General features: G+C 46.8%; 1 protein-coding gene across 13 annotated transcripts in view; it reads right to left on the bottom strand.

Annotated features, from left to right (window-relative positions):
- The window catches only part of LOC110503435 (protein CASP-like), a 157,850-nt gene extending 143,661 nt beyond the window's left edge, over positions 1-14,189 (bottom strand). For all 13 annotated transcript variants that reach the window (XR_005039432.1, XR_005039428.1, XR_005039429.1 and 10 more), the window contains exon 1: positions 14,042-14,189. Coding sequence is in view for 7 of the 13 variants with exons in the window: in XM_036962155.1 (XP_036818050.1) it covers positions 14,042-14,104 (63 nt within the window). In the remaining 6 variants the exon portion in view is untranslated. The remainder of the gene's footprint in view (positions 1-14,041) is intronic.
- Positions 14,190-17,561: the final 3,372 nt, after the last annotated feature.

Below are 17,561 nucleotides of genomic sequence, written 5' to 3'. Positions count from 1 at the left end.
CTACACTCTAACCACTAGGCTACCCTGCCACCTCTACACTCTAACCACTAGGCTACCCTGCCACCTCTACACTCTAACCACTAGGCTACCTGCCACCTCTACACTCTAACCACTAGGCTACCCTGCCGCCTCTACACTCTAACCACTAGGCTACCCTGCCACCTCTACACTCTAACCACTAGGCTACCCTGCCACCTCTACACTCTAACCACTAGGCTACCTGCCACCTCTACACTCTAACCACTAGGCTACCTGCCACCTCTACACTCTAACCACTAGGCTACCCTGCCGCCTCTACACTCTAACCACTAGGCTACCCTGCCGCCTCTACACTCTAACCACTAGGCTACCTGCCACCTCTACACTCTAACCACTAGGCTACCTGCCACCGCTAAATATAATTCTGTAATTAGATACAAAACAATAGAAAGTGGTTGTGTATCAGTGGTGTATCGCTGCTGTCTGTCTGATATCCAGTCCATGACCAGCTCTGTTGACCATGAGAGCATTTTGAGGACAAAATGTGATGAGGCATACTATTTAGGCTTAGAATGACATGTGGCCCATTTTTTACCTTGTCATCAGTGACATGTGATCCATTGTTTACCTTGTTACCTGGCAACTACCATAAGGGTGTTTCAAAGAGCTGTCAGTCAAGGTGAACTCATGAATATAATCTCCCTGCCCACTCAGCCTGTACTTTCAGGCTTCCTGATAGAGATGAGAGAAAAAATGAGCACATTTCTTCAATTCTGAGCATTTTAATAGTGTAGGCTGGGATAACCGTGCAGGACCTTCTAACATTTAATTGAGAAGGTTTTTGGGAAAGCCTTTCATACCTACCAGAACACTGTTTTCATTAGCATCATCGCTAACGGCTACGCAAAGTGGTAGTCACACGCACTGCACACACACACACACACACACGTGCGCGCACACACACACACACGCGCACGTGTTCTCGTTGCCTCTTCAGGAAGATGCAGGAAATACGAGTCCCTGATGCATTCTGTTATTTCTTATGATAAACTTGTTGATTCCCTGCTGAGGTCAATACATTCCATTTTAATGCCTGGATTCCTTGAGGGCCCTAACGACCATATTTGGACCAGAATGAGTCTCTCCACGACCTATTGTTCCTGCAGCGATGATTCACCATCTTCATCAAATGTTTTCAGAATAATCTCCAAAAAGCATCGGGGCCAATATCAGTAGCTTATGCAAATTAAGGAACCAAATGACCGGCTCCCTCACCGATGCGGTTCGGCTACACTGACTAACGAGATGAGAGTGACTCCAACATCACTGTCTGGCGAGGCCCTGACGTTCTAGGAAAGGAAACCTGGGACTCAAGTTAATGTCTAGCGAGGCCCTGACTTTCTAAGAAAGGCAACCTGGGACTCAAGTTAATGTCTAGCGAGGCCCTGACGTCCTGGGAAAGGACACCTGGGACTCCAACGTCACTGTCTGGCGAGGCCCTGACGTTCTAGGAAAGGACACCTGGGACTCCAACGTCCCTGTCTAGCGAGGCCCTGACGTCCTAGGACAGGAAACCTGGGACTCCAACGTCACTGTCTAGCGAGGCCCTGACGTCCTAGGACAGGACACCTGGGACTCCAACGTCACTGTCTGGCGAGGCCCTGACGTTCTAGGAAAGGACACCTGGGACTCCAACGTCCCTGTCTAGCGAGGCCCTGACGTCCTAGGACAGGAAACCTGGGACTCCAACGTCACTGTCTAGCGAGGCCCTGACGTTCTAGGAAAGGACACCTGGGACTCCAACGTCCCTGTCTAGCGAGGCCCTGACGTCCTAGGACAGGAAACCTGGGACTCCAACGTCACTGTCTGGCGAGGCCCTGCCGTCCTGGGAAAGGAAACCTGGGAAATCCTTTGGTTTACTGCCCTGATGTGAAACTATGGACATATAACCACATGGTAATGATTAACGAATAGCAAAGGGATATAGGAGAGACTTTATTCAGTCGGTTTGACACCTTTTTTTATAAAACTAGTCAACACTTCCTGTTCGGTCACCAATCAACACACAGTAAATAGTCTACTATTCGCCACGTCTCGATGGTTGACTTTAGTAGGCCCATGAAGTACGCAAAACAAAATAAGAGGATTGACTCATTGTTACCACTTACATTACAAGGGATTACAAAATTCACGAGCATCACTCTCTCTCCCTCCAATGTGTAAAGAAATTAGACTGCAACCAGAGATCTGTGTGTAATGACAAGATGCTCATGTCGCCACCCTAACAATGGGAGTCGTTGTCCCAAACGCGGGAAGGTAGGTGACAAGCTAAGGTCCCATTGAAACACATTAGGTTTATTTTGAAACCTCTTGTTTCACCTCGTCCTCTCTGCTGCGTTTCCCTATCGGCGCTCGCTTTGTGACTAACAGGAATCTATCGTATCAATAAAACACATTAGGTTTATTTTGGACATATTTTGGTGAAAGTGAAACCTCTTGCTTCACCTCGTCCTCTCTGCTGCGTTTCCCTATCGGCGCTCGCTTTGTGACTAACAGGAGTCTATCGTATCAATAGCTTGCTAGAAGCAGCATATCATTCATTGTAGCAGGAGAGGGCTTGACGGACTAGCGAATCGAAACTTTTAGATGAAAAGTAGCCTTGTTAACATGAAGTGGAGATATAGCCAGCTGAAAATGTCTGTAACACACTGATTAGCCGACAGGCGGAACTAATGGAAAACACTGGGTCCAGTTACTGGGTCCAGACATAGTGTCAGCAGCCAGTCAGTTTCTGGGTCCAGACATAGTGTCATCAGCCAGTCAGTTACTGGGTCCAGACATAGTGTCAGCAGCCAGTCAGTTACTGGGTCCAGACATAGTGTCATCAGCCAGTCAGTTACTGGGTCCAGACATAGTGTCATCAGCTAGTCAGTTACTGGGTCCAGACATAGTGTCATCAGCCAGTCAGTTACTGGGTCCAGACATAGTGTCATCAGCCAGTCAGTTACTGGGTCCAGACATAGTGTCATCAGCCAGTCAGTCAGTTACTGGGTCCAGACATAGTGTCATCAGCCAGTCAGTTACTGGGTCCAGACATAGTGTCATCAGCCAGTTAGTTACTGGGTCCAGACATAGTGTCATCAGCCAGTCAGTTACTGGGTCCAGACATAGTGTCATCAGCCAGTCAGCCAGTTACTGGGTCCAGACATAGTGTCATCAGTCAGTCAGTTACTGGGTCCAGACATAGTGTCATCAGCCAGTCAGTCAGTTACTGGGTCCAGACATAGTGTCATCAGCCAGTCAGTCAGTTACTGGGTCCAGACATAGTGTCATCAGCCAGCCAGTCAGTTACTGGGTCCAGACATAGTGTCATCAGCCAGCCAGCCAGTTACTGGGTCCAGACATAGTGTCGTCAGCCAGTAGGTCAGTTACTGGGTCCAGGCATAGTGTCATCAGCCAGCCAGTCAGTTACTGGGTCCAGACATAGTGTCATCAGCCAGTCAGTTACTGGGTCCAGACATAGTGTCGTCAGCCAGTCAGTCAGTTACTGGGTCCAGACATAGTGTCATCAGCCAGTCAGTCAGTTACTGGGTCCAGACATATTGTCATCAGCCAGTCAGTCAGTTACTGGGTCCAGATATAGTGTCATCAGTCAGCCAGCCAGTTACTGGGTCCAGACATAGTGTCGTCAGCCAGTAGGTCAGTTACTGGGTCCAGGCATAGTGTCATCAGCCAGCCAGTCAGTTACTGGGTCCAGACATAGTGTCATCAGCCAGTCAGTTACTGGGTCCAGACATAGTGTCGTCAGCCAGTCAGTCAGTTACTGGGTCCAGACATAGTGTCATCAGCCAGTCAGTCAGTTACTGGGTCCAGACATATTGTCATCAGCCAGTCAGTCAGTTACTGGGTCCAGATATAGTGTCATCAGTCAGTCAGTCAGTTACTGGGTCCAGACATAGTGTCATCAGTTACTGGGTCCAGACATAGTGTCATCAGTTACTGGGTCCAGACATAGTGTCATCAGTTACTGGGTCCAAACATAGTGTAGTCAGCCAGTCAGTCAGTTACTGGGTCCAGACATAGTGTCATCAGCCAGCCAGTCAGTTACTGGGTCCAGACATAGTGTCATCAGCCAGTCAGTTACTGGGTCCAGACATAGTGTCATCAGTTACTGGGTCCAGACATAGTGTCATCAGCCAGTCAGTTACTGGGTCCAGACATAGTGTCATCAGTTACTGGGTCCAGACATAGTGTCATCAGTCAGTCAGTTACTGGGTCCAGACATAGTGTCATCAACCAGTCAGTCAGTTACTGGGTCCAGACATAGTGTCATCAGTCAGTCAGTTACTGGGTCCAGACATAGTGTCATCAGTTACTGGGTCCAGACATAGTGTCATCAGTCAGTCAGTTACTGGGTCCAGACATAGTGTCATCAGCCAGTCAGTCACAATTACTGGGTCCAGACATAGTGTCATCAGCCAGCCAGTCAGTTACTGGGTCCAGGCATAGTGTCATCAGCCAGCCAGTCAGTTACTGGGTCCAGACATAGTGTCATCAGCCAGTCAGTTACTGGGTCCAGACATAGTGTCGTCAGCCAGTCAGTCAGTTACTGGGTCCAGACATAGTGTCATCAGCCAGTCAGTCAGTTACTGGGTCCAGACATAGTGTCATCAGTTACTGGGTCCAGACATAGTGTCATATGCCAGTCAGTTACTGGGTCCGGACATAGTGTCATCAGCCAGTCAGTTACTGGGTCCAGACATAGTGCCTTCAGTCAGCCAGTCAGTTACTGGGTCCAGACATAGTGTCTTCAGTCAGCCAGTCAGTTACTGGGTCCAGACATAGTGTTGTCAGCCAGTCAGTTACTGGGTCCAGACATAGTGTCATCAGCCAGTCAGTTACTGGGTCCAGACATAGTGTCATCAGTCAGTTAGTTACTCGGTCCAGACATAGTGTCATCAGCCAGTCAGTTACTGGGTCCAGACATAGTGTCATCAGCCAGTCAGTTACTGGGTCCAGACATAGTGTCATCAGCCAGTCAGTTACTGGGTCCAGACATAGTGTCATCAGCCAGTCAGTTACTGGGTCCAAACATCTCTACGTATCAACACCCTCTCACCAGTCTGAGTCCAGACCTCCACCTCATAAATGAACACTGTTACTCCTGCAGACAACATCAGACCAGCCGCTGAGAGAAGGTGTTAATACAACTGTTTCACCTCCTAACTTCTCTACAGTAGACCTGTACCATCAAATACAGCTATATTAATACTAACTTCTGTCATGACGTTGTCCTCTTTGGGTACAGCGAGCACCATCCCCCTCTCTCTCTCCTACACTCAGGCTGCTGTGGTCAGAGAGGTCATAAATTCCTGGAGGAGAATCCTGCCTCAGGGCCAGACAGTATAGAGAGAGAGTGAGTTTTCATAGAGAGAACAAATGAATTTCTTCCATCTCACAGAACTGGAGGTCTGAACAACATTTATGTTCCGGAGAAGGTATAAAAGATCAGTGAAGAATCCAGCTACGAACTGGTCCATTTGGTACAATTTTGTGAAACTCATGAGAGACAATACATTACCATAACCCTGTTTATACAATAGCCTCAGTTATGAGGCTTTACATCTAATTGTTGTATAACATGAATGAGTAAAGATGATACTATTTGTGAAATGATGTGATGCTTTGTAATGATGTTGATGTGAGAGAATTGTATTTCTGTTTAATGTTTCACTAAGCCATTGGCACGCCCCCCAGGAGCACAGACAGGACCTGGCGTCATGGGAACAGCCCTTTTCTATGTTCCGAATAAAAACCCCCACCTGGGTTTTCTATCACCAGACCGAGCTTGCCTCAATTACGAGGGGGGCTAAGGGTTGAGACGAGACCAGTACCTCTATCACAGAGGGAAATAAGGGTTTGAGTAGATTGCTGAGTCTTTTAACCATCCCACGTGGTTAAACTCTTAGACCTATCGATACCGACAGAATAAGAACAAGTCTTTGATATTAATTACTAGTCTGCAGCCATTCATTTCTTTATAACCATATCTACTTTGTGTGTTTGTGTTATGCATTTCTGTGAGACTTAGTTAGTAAATAAATGATTTTAAGACAATTGATGTACGACGTTTGGAATGAGACTAACATGAGGTAAAGAAGAATTCATTAATCAGAAGACTATTGATCAGATATGAAATCAGAGCACTAAGTGATAAGATGTTAAAATATCTGAAAGTTATATTAGGAAAATTATAACTTTGTAATCTGAATATTTTCATTGGTGCCCCGACTTCCTGGTTAATTACAGTTACATGATTACATATTTTAATCACGTAATAATAATTACAGATAATTTTTGATAAAGATTCATCTTCAGTTTAATGATGCCAAAGACACGACCCTTCTCTAGTCTCTTCAGTAGGTAGACCTGTACCATCAGATACAGCTATATTAATACTAACGTGGAGGCTGGGCCTGTACCTGAATCAGAATTGAGTTTGGTTCAGATTTCAATGAACCCTAATAAATGTTTTATTTAACCTTCAACTAGGAAGGCCGGTTTGTGATACAGCCTGGAATCGAACCGGGGTGTCTGTAGTGACGCCTCCAGCACTGAGATGCAGTGCCTTAGACCGCTGCGCCCCTCAGGAGCACTACTGTATAGGCCTACTGTACAGACTAAATACACTACATGACCAAAAGTATGTGGACACCTGCTCGTTGAACATCTCATTCCAAAATCATGGGCATTAATATGGAGTTGGTCCCCCCTTTGCTGCTATAACAGCCCCCACTCTTCTGGGAAGGCTTTCCACTAGATGTTGGGCGATTAGGCCTGGCTCGCAGTCGGCATTCCAATTCATCCCAAAGGAGTTCAATGTGGTTGAGGTCAGGGCTCAGGGCAGGCCAGTCAAGTTCTTCCACACCGATCTCAACAAACCATTTCTATATGGACATTGTTTTGTGCACGGGGGGCATTGTCATGGTGAAACAGGAAAGGGCCTTCCCCAAACTGTTGTTACAAAGTTGGAAGCACAGAAAAGTCTAGAATGTCCTTGTATTCTGTAGTGTTAAAGAGTTTCCCTTAACTTCAATGTGACCAACTGACTTGTTGGAAAGGTGGCATCCTATGACGGTGCCACGCTGAAAATCACTGAGCTCTTCAGTAAGGCCATTCTACAGAAAATCTTTTGTCTATTGAGATTGCAAGGTTTTGTGCTCGATGTCAGCAACAGGTGTGGCTGAAATAGCTGAATTCACATACTTTTGACCACGTAGTGTATGAATTAGGCAAATTTTATGAGTAGGACACTTTTAAGAAGGTAGAAGGAAATCAATTCATGTTGTTCTATCTATCTCCACTCTGTCTGACTCTGAGGCATCTCCACTCTGTCCGACTCTGAGGCACCTCCACTCTGTCCGACTCTGAGGCACCTCCACTCTGTCCGACTCCGAGGCATCTCCACTCTGTCCGACTTAGAGGCATCTCCACTCTGTCCGACTCTGAGGCATCTCCACTCTATCCGACTCTGAGGCACCTCCACTCTGTCCGACTCCGAGGCATCTCCACTCTGTCCGACTCCGAGGCATCTCCACTCTGTCTGACTCTGAGGCATCTCCACTCTGTCCGACTCTGAGGCATCTCCACTCTGTTCCACTCCGAGGCATCTCCACTCTGTCTGACTCTGAGGCATCTCCACTCTGTCTGACTCTGAGGCACCTCCACTCTGTCCGACTCTGAGGCATCTCCACTCTGTCCGACTCTGAGGCATCTCCACTCTGTCCGACTCTGAGGCACCTCCACTCTGTCCGACTCTGAGGCATCTCCACTCTGTCCGACTCTGAGGCATCTCCACTCTGTCCGACTCTGAGGCATCTCCACTCTGTCCGACTCTGAGGCATCTCCACTCTGTCCGACTCTGAGGCATCTCCACTCTGTCCGACTCTGAGGCATCTCCACTCTGTCCGACTCTGAGGCATCTCCACTCTGTCCGACTCTGAGGCATCTCCACTCTGTCCGACTCTGAGGCATCTCCACTCTGTCCGACTCTGAGGCATCTCCACTCTGTCCGACTCTGAGGCATCTCCACTCTGTCCGACTCTGAGGCATCTCCACTCTGTCCGACTCTGAGGCATCTCCACTCTGTCCGACTCTGAGGCATCTCCACTCTGTCCGACTCTGAGGCATCTCCACTCTGTCCGATTCTGAGGCATCTCCACTCTGTCCGACTCTGAGGCACCTCCACTCTGTCCGACTCTGAGGCACCTCCACTCTGTCCGACTCTGAGGCACCTCCACTCTGTCCGACTCTGAGGCATCTCCACTCTGTCCGACTCTGAGGCATCTCCACTCTGTCCGACTCTGAGGCATCTCCACTCTGTCTGACTCTGAGGCATCTCAGGAAGAAAAGCCTCGTAAAGAAACTCAACTGTAGCGGACTGTTATAATGGTCGTTAAAACCTTCTCCGTCCGCGTTCATTGCCACCCTCTATTTTCCAGTGAGATCTCGCTAAAAGAAATGCAGGCGTTGTAACACTGTCATTTAGAGTCTAAACCTGGGAAAGAAAGAAACGAACAGCTCAAAGCTCTCTCTAACCCTAACCTGGGGAGCCAGAGACAGACTAACAGCTCTCTCTAACCATAACCTGGGGAGCCGGAGAGACTAACAGCTCAAAGCTCTCTCTAACCCTAACCTGGGGAGCCAGACAGACTAACAGCTCTCTCTAACCCTAACCTGGGGAGCCAGAGAGACTAACTAACAGCTCTCTCTAACCCTAACCTGGGGAGCCAGAGACAGACTAACAGCTCTCTCTAACCCTAACCTGGGGAGCCAGAGACTAACTAACAGCTCTCTCTAACCCTAACCTGGGGAGCCAGAGAGACTAACTAACAGCTCTCTCTAACCCTAACCTGGGGAGCCAGAGACAGACTAACAGCTCTCTCTAACCCTAACCTGGGGAGCCAGAGACTAACTAACAGCTCTCTCTAACCCTAACCTGGGGAGCCAGAGAGACTAACTAACAGCTCTCTCTAACCCTAACCTGGGGAGCCAGAGACAGACTAACAGCTCTCTCTAACCATAACCTGGGGAGCCAGAGAGACTAACTAACAGCTCTCTCTAACCCTAACCTGGGGAGCCAGAGACAGACTAACAGCTCTCTCTAACCCTAACCTGGGGAGCCAGAGACAGACTAACAGCTCTCTCTAACCATAACCTGGGGAGCCAGAGAGACAGACTAACAGCTCTCTCTAACCCTAACCTGGGGAGCCAGAGAGACAGACTAACAGCTCTCTCTAACCCTAACCTGGGGAGCCAGAGAGACTAACTAACAGCTCTCTCTAACCCTAACCTGGGGAGCCAGAGAGACTAACTAACAGCTCTCTCTAACCCTAACCTGGGGAGCCAGAGACAGACTAACAGCTCTCTCTAACCCTAACCTGGGGAGCCAGAGACTAACTAACAGCTCTCTCTAACCCTAACCTGGGGAGCCAGAGAGACTAACTAACAGCTCTCTCTAACCCTAACCTGGGGAGCCAGAGACTAACTAACAGCTCTCTCTAACCCTAACCTGGGGAGCCAGAGAGACTAACTAACAGCTCTCTCTAACCCTAACCTGGGGAGCCAGAGACAGACTAACAGCTCTCTCTAACCATAACCTGGGGAGCCAGAGAGACTAACTAACAGCTCTCTCTAACCCTAACCTGGGGAGCCAGAGACTAACAGCTCTCTCTAACCCTAACCTGGGGAGCCAGAGAGACTAACTAACAGCTCTCTCTAACCCTAACCTGGGGAGCCAGAGACAGACTAACAGCTCTCTCTAACCATAACCTGGGGAGCCAGAGACAGACTAACAGCTCTCTCTAACCCTAACCTGGGGAGCCAGAGACAGACTAACAGCTCTCTCTAACCCTAACCTGGGGAGCCAAAGAGACTAACTAACAGCTCAAAGCTCTCTCTAACCCTAACCTGGGGAGCCAGAGAGACTAACTAACAGCTCAAAGCTCTCTCTAACCCTAACCTGGGGAGCCAGAGAGACTAACTAACAGCTCAAAGCTCTCTCTAACCCTAACCTGTGGAGCCAGAGACACTAACTAACAGCTCTCTCTAACCCTAACCTGGGGAGCCAGAGACAGACTAACAGCTCTCTCTAACCCTAACCTGGGGAGCCGGAGAGACTAACAGCTCAAAGCTCCCTCTAACCCTAACCTGGGGAGCCAGAGAGACTAACAGCTCTCTCTAACCCTAACCTGGGGAGCCAGAGAGACTAACTAACAGCTCTCTCTAACCCTAACCTGGGGAGCCAGAGAGACTAACTAACAGCTCTCTCTAACACTAACCTGGGGAGCCAGAGAGACTAACAGCTCTCTCTAACCCTAACCAGGGGAGCCAGAGAGACTAACAGCTCTCTCTAACCCTAACCTGGGGAGCCAGAGAGACTAACAGCTCTCTCTAACCCTAACCTGGGGAGCCGGAGAGACTAACAGCTCAAAGCTCTCTAACCCTAACCTGGGGAGCCAGAGAGACTAACAGCTCTCTCTAACCCTAACCTGGGGAGCCAGAGAGACTAACAGCTCTCTCTAACCCTAACCTGGGGAGCCAGAGAGACTAACTAACAGCTCAAAGCTCTCTTTGTCCAGTAGCTGTTTCTCATTGAGGAAATAAAAGAGTCACAGATCAAATGGGGGTTTAATGGCTATGAAACAGGCAGGCTGTTATTTAAGCCCTGGGCAAACGCATCAACTATTGACGTCTGTTCGGTTGTGTTGCTGTTACAGAATTTATGACAAAACACACACCTAATGTAATGCCGCAGCATACAGGAGAGTCTGTAAGTTGGAAAATGTTGTATTTAAAAAATAATAATTAAAAACAGCTTTTCCCTGCAATCTAGAGGCATAATCATTATGCAAATAATGGTCTATTTGTATGACATTTTAAAGGGCACTTCTTCAGCCGTCTATTCTCCTGACGGGTGGGTCTATTTTTCTTCTCTAAAGAAATCAAATAGGATTCTCTGAATCTCTGCTAAAAACCTGGGTGAAAGACTTAAAAGGAAAACAAGTTGTGTTCAGTACATTTAGTTATTGCTTGTTTTTGTTATCTACCAACCTAGAGTCTGCCACTTCAGATACTTAAGATGGCTGCTATAATAGCCTGATGGATAGCCTGAAATGGCTTCTGGGTAGCTAGTGGGAGTTGGGAACCTAACTAGGCTAGCTAAAGCCAACTTCAGAAAATTGCTAGGCATCTAATAGTAATAAGATTATTAAACAGGACAAATATGAGGGGGTCAGGTGCCCATGTGCCCCCTGTGGGCATGACGCCTCTGGCAGAATCCACCACTATAAGCACCAGCTTCTGGTCAGAGAGGGAGGGAGGGAGGGAGGCAGCTACAAAGTTTGCAAACAACTGACAAGCCTGAGGACAGACAGACAGACGGACTGTTCTGAGAACACACAGCTCTGGCTGGTTCTAACCTCCAGACAGACAGACAGACAGACTGTTCTGAGAACACACAGCTCTGGCTGGTTCTAACCTCCAGACAGACAGACAGACAGACTGTTCTGAGAACACACAGCTCTGGCTGGTTCTAACCTCCAGACAGACAGACAGACAGACTGTTCTGAGAACACACAGCTCTGGCTGGTTCTAACCTCCAGACAGACAGACAGGCCGTGTTGATCAGAGATTCTTCTTGGAAGGCAGTACAGTGGGAGCAGGCAGCACAGTGGGAGCAGGCAGCACAGTGGGAGCAGGCAGCCCAGTGGGTGCAGGCAGCCCAGTGGGAGCAGGCAGCCCAGTGGGAGCAGGCAGCACAGTGGGAGCAGGCAGCCCAGTGGGAGCAGGCAGCCCAGTGGGAGCAGGCAGCCCAGTGGGAGCAGGCAGCCCAGTGGGAGCAGGCAGCACAGTGGGAACAGGCAGCCCAGTGGGAGCAGGCAGCACAGTGGGAGCAGGCAGCCCAGTGGGAGCAGGCAGCCCAGTGGGAGCAGGCAGCACAGTGGGAGCAGGCAGCACAGTGGGAGCAGGCAGCCCAGTGGGAGCAGGCAGCCCAGTGGGAGCAGGCAGCACAGTGGGAGCAGGCAGCACAGTGGGAGCAGGCAGCACAGTGGGAACAGGCAGCACAGTGGGAACAGGCAGCACAGTGGGAGCAGGCAGCACAGTGGGAACAGGCAGCACAGTGGGAGCAGGCAGCACAGTGGGAGCAGGCAGCACAGTGGGAACAGGCAGCACAGTGGGAGGGCCAGTAAATAAGATGTCATCAATAATAGCCAGTGAATGTTCTGAGAGAACACAGCTCCATCTGGTTCTAACCTCCAGACAGGCTGGTTCATATCATCCAGATAAGTCTACTGGTCTCTGCTCCGCACACACCCAGATTCACTGTCCTGACTAACAGCTTCTGATGGGCCTTTGCCATAATTACCCAGGGCCTTATCACAAACTTATGAGATGCATATTTCATGTCCTGGCTGTGCAGTGCACTGCGCTGTACGAAGAAAAAAAACAGATCCTAGACAAAATGTAGACACTCCACTTCAAAGAGGAGGGGGGGAAAAAAGAGGAGTGAGGGAGGGTGCACATTACTGAAATCATTTCATCTGTAGATGAATCACAGGCTCAGAAAGGATCAAATACATTTTGATAAATGAAGATGAGACATGATTATAAGGTATGAGTGAAGCATAGTCCGTATATGACCAAGCACATTTAGACTACAACCCTTATTGAACGTGATAAGTATATGTCTCACCATTTTTCCCTCTACTATAAAATCGGCTGTTTTTTCACCACCTCCTAAAATGGTACATTTCCACCTACAGCCAAATTGAGAACCTACCGGACTAAAAATAATGAAATGTTATGCCACAAATATAACGTTGATTGCTAGTAAGCAGGCCAAAATGTGGCACTTGTCTGTCTGGCATACAAAGACAATTTCCTACACTAATGTTTTCGTGTTGGTTAAAAGTGTAATATAATACAAGATGAGAAGAGCGCTTAAAGGGGTTAGCCAGCTGCTGTGCTGTTTCCACTCATGCTACCACTTCTGGGATTCGACAACAACACAGGCTATCTTTAGCTGTTAACTAACCTAACTAACTAGTTGTTTTGCTATCAAATCAAATCGTTCACATACACATGGTTAGCAGATGTTATTGCGAGTGTAGTGAAATGCTTGTGCTTCTAGTTCCCGACAGTGCAGTAATATCTAACAATTCCGCAACAAATACCTAATACACACAACTCTAAAGGGATGGAATAAGAATATATAAATATATGGATGAGTGATGACCGAGCGGCATAGGCAAGATGCAATAGATGGTATAAAATACAGTATATACATATGGGATGAGTAATGCAAGATATGTAAACATTATTAAAGTGACTAGTGTTCCATTTATTAAAGTCGCCAATGATTTCAAGTCTGTATGTAGGCAGCAGTCTCTCTGTGTGTTAGTGGTGATGGCTGTTTGAACACGTTCATCACTAAAAATGCAGCGAATGTGTTCAAATCCATTGGGCTAGAAAGTTACTGTCAAACTCAAACGTGTCTGATCTGACAGCCGGGGAGGTCATCACTGATCACAGCGTTATCGCCTCATAGACGCTCTTCATGGGGTTTTATTTCTCTCTCCAAAGACCAACAAACGCAAGCTACAGACCAAGCTAACAAGCAGTTAGCTGGCTGGCTACTTCATGCAACAACAACAACAACACACAAAAAAAGTTGACATGGAGACATGTGTGTATTTCTGGGGGATATTATGGTCTGTTCCGGAACTCAGCATTGTGGGTTTTATGCGGTAACGACGTGACCCCCACGCCGTCACCAGGGCGCGAGTCGATCGATGGGAATTGAACAAAGAGGATCAATTTCCGATCAGCGAGAAAACCACTTTGATCAATACGAGAAGAGGTCTGTCTCACTACGAGCGGATCGAAATACCGACAGAAAAGCCATTTCGAAACTAAAACATATCCAATGCAGCGATCTTAGCAAAATAAATATTGAAATGGTACAAAGCAACTGAAATGAGGGAAGAAAAAAAAAACTGACCTGCAGTTGTTGTAAATCAAAGCGCTTCCAATATTGAAACATTGATCCAGCATTGGCCGCCATCTTGAGGCATATTGAGACGGAATGAGAAGCTGACAGAGAGAGCGAGGGTTGGAGTTCAGGGGATACCGACAAAACACGGAGCGGAGTTCTCAAACAGTCCCTTCGCTTTATTGAACGGGAACCTACTCTTTTGAATACTGCCAAAGAGTAGAGTGGGTGCTGACAATTTTCTAGATGTTAAAATAAGGACTGGAGTTCTATATGAGATATATATATATATATATATTGTTTGGTTTTCACTCAGAAAACACACGTGTACATGTCTTACTTACTTACATCATTGTTTTTTATATATTTGAATGACAACTTTTAACCATTTATCCAAAGATTTTTTACATTTGTCATAACTTTACTTTAGGGTGTGCTTATCATTACAATTAGTAATAGCAGTGCACACACCAATTTAGGACCCATTGACAGTCGTAATCATTCACATTTGAAACATTGCGTTGTTAACTTAAAAGTCCAGTCCACTCCCCCCCCCCCCCCCCCCCCCCCCCCCCCCCCCCCTCTATGTTTTGTATTATATTGTTGATGAAACTAACACTGTAAAAGTGTGAGAGAAAAGAATGGATCAGTCTTATTTCCTGATAGTTGCTGCTTGAACACACAATCTACACAGGACCTTCTATTCAGCAGCTTTCGCATGGGTGGAGTTGGTGACATCACCAGGCGGTAAATGAGTTAATAGACCAATAACAAAGGGAAATAAACCTCTCTGCCAATAACAGCTAGTTTTCAGTTTCCCCACACGGGACCACTCCCAGACAGTCCTAACAAAATTATTGCAGTGAGAAATATGCTGCTTTCAATACAACTGCAAACTCTGAAAAAAAAAAAAACAACAACTAGGTCAAATCATGATGCCAGTGATCCTCTAGTCGGAAAGTCTGAAATCTAGAAAGATTCCAGAGTTTTCGATATGGAATGACGATTTAGCTAAAAAATAGCAACAAAAAAACGATTTTTGTTTCTTTTTGACCATTTTTATGTACAACTATTACAGTAAGGTACTTAATTGTTTTTTTATTTTTTTATTTCACTTTTATTTAACCAGGTAGGCTAGTTGAGAACACCTTTATTTAACCAGGTAGGCTAGTTGAGAACAAGTTCTCATTTGCAACTGCGACCTGGCCAAGATAAAGCATAGCAGTGTGAACAGACAACACAGAGTTACACATGGAGTAAACAATAAACAAGTCAATAACACAGTAGAAAAAAGGAGAGTCTATATACATTGTGTGCAAAAGGCATGAGGAGGTAGGCGAATAATTACAATTATGCAGATTAACACTGGAGTGATAAATGATCAAATGGTCATGTGCAGGTAAAGATACTGGTGTGCAAAAGAGCAGAAAAGTAAATAAATAAAAACAGTATGGGGATGAGGTAGGTAAAATTGGGTGGGCTATTTACCGATGGACTATGTACAGCTGCAGAGATCGGTTAGCTGCTCAGATAGCAGATGTTTAAAGTTGTTACCCAGAAAGGATTTGATATTTAGATAAAAACAGCTGCATTGGGCCTTTAAAGTGTTGTGAATTTATTTTATTTTTTTTATCAACCAAAGCTCTTGATTGCGTTTTCCAATTGAGTTATTTGTGTTTAATCCACCCGACTGACTGCCCTTTAGGCTAATGACACTTTTAATGGCCTCTTTGTGTGCTTAGCTTTTAGGCTGTCAAATTACATTTCATAGCTTTTATTTTGTATTCTAATCATAGACATTTGATTATTTCACAGCCAAGATATAGTGCCCCTTCAATTACTCTTGGAGCTGTTTTAAAAAAAAAAAATGTAATAATTACTTCACTTCATCATTGATTACACGGTTAAAGCTATTTTGAACAGTTTGTGTTCTATTCTAAGTGAGGGCTGATACGTAGTTAAGTCATACTTGACTTAAGGCCATAATTCAGGGAGAAGAGCTCTTCCTTCACGTGGTGTTGTTCTGTCTGTCGACTCAGACTTGTCCTAGGTAGGGTATGATGCTCCCCAATCCAACCAGAAAGACCGGTTTGAGAGAACACCTACAGGCTTATGAATTTCTGTTGTTATTCTTGACTCCCTTCAACAGAGCCACAGGAATGGGGAACTCGGCGGTTTGTGTAGTGAGGTCAGATGATACGAAGAATATTGTATTTTTTGTTTTAGCTTTTGGATGTGCGTGATCTGCTGATGCGTCATTTAGAATTGTACTTTTAGCAAGCAGTTTATGTACATCTGATCTGAGCTCGGAGGCTGAAAGGGGCCATCAGACATATCTCCTTTCCAGAGTGTGCTGTTGAAACAAACAGATATTCTGGCTCTCACCCACAACCTCTCGCCACTGTCTCACTTTCTCTCCTCATTAACTAAGCCTGTGAGGGCGGATGCTCTTAGCGGGCCCGGCCATGGTTGTGGGGGAGAGGCAGACATGGATGTGTGGCCCTGGGTGGGTCTGAGGTTGAGATCCCCACGACATTTGCATTTGAGTAATTTGGCAGACACTCTTATCCAGAGCGACTTACAGGAGCAATTCTGGTTAAGTGCCTAGTCGGCGCAGGGATTCGAACCAGCAACCTTTCAGTTGCTGGCCCAACGCTCTTAACTGCTAGGCTATCTGCCGCCCCACTAATCACGTCAGACATCTAGGGAAGGCTGGCCAAGATCACCATCACCCGGGCGGGGCGGAGTGAATCGCCGGAAACGGCACTTTCACATGACCTTTGACCCCAGGGGTCACCTCTGATGTCAAGATCAAGGTCAAGGGGTCAGCGAGGGCCTCAGTGACCAGCGCACTCTCAGAGCCCCCCTCTGCATTATCTCTCTCTCTCGCTCTCTCTGGGGCCTCCCTGGAAAGAATTGAGACATCCCATCCCCTGGGAGAGAGAGGGAGGGAGAGAAAAAAAGAGAACAGAATAGAAAGAGAAAATCGATAAAGATGAGTTAAAGAGCCTGGGGCCCATCCTGAGGAGTGTGTGTTATCACAGGGAGAAAAAGGCCTAAACACACACACACACACGAACTGACAGACAGACACATTGACATGACACGTCCTCTTATCTTCATCTGTAGGACAGGCAGACGAGCAAAAATAAACAAGGGCACAGCAGAGTCGCTGGCCTCAGTCTCCTGTAATATACTGCATCTCTACCTGTAGTGTGTAGTTGGTTAGTCTTCTGTCAATACTTTAATGGATTATTGACTGTACCAGCACTAACCAATCAGATCTATGTTTGCAGGAAACCTGTTTATCTTCACGCCAACATGGTGTTCAGTCAGTGTTCTAAATCCTTTTATGTATAAACAAAAAGAATTGTCTGGAAATAGAACTGTTCACATGAAAGAAGAGTTAAATAATGCAGAGAGAGGGAGTACAAGGCTCGTTGTGGGACATGGGAAGTACCACTGACTGGGCTGCTAGCTGTCTCTCTCAGAGGGGGGGGAACGTAGGGACTAGATGTTGGGAATAGAT

The sequence above is a fragment of the Oncorhynchus mykiss genome, chromosome 24 (genome assembly GCF_013265735.2).
Source record: "Oncorhynchus mykiss isolate Arlee chromosome 24, USDA_OmykA_1.1, whole genome shotgun sequence".
In the NCBI taxonomy this organism is placed as follows: Eukaryota; Metazoa; Chordata; class Actinopteri; order Salmoniformes; family Salmonidae; genus Oncorhynchus; species Oncorhynchus mykiss.
Note: the sequence above shows the minus strand (reverse complement) of the source record. Positions and strands in the feature narration are given on the sequence as shown.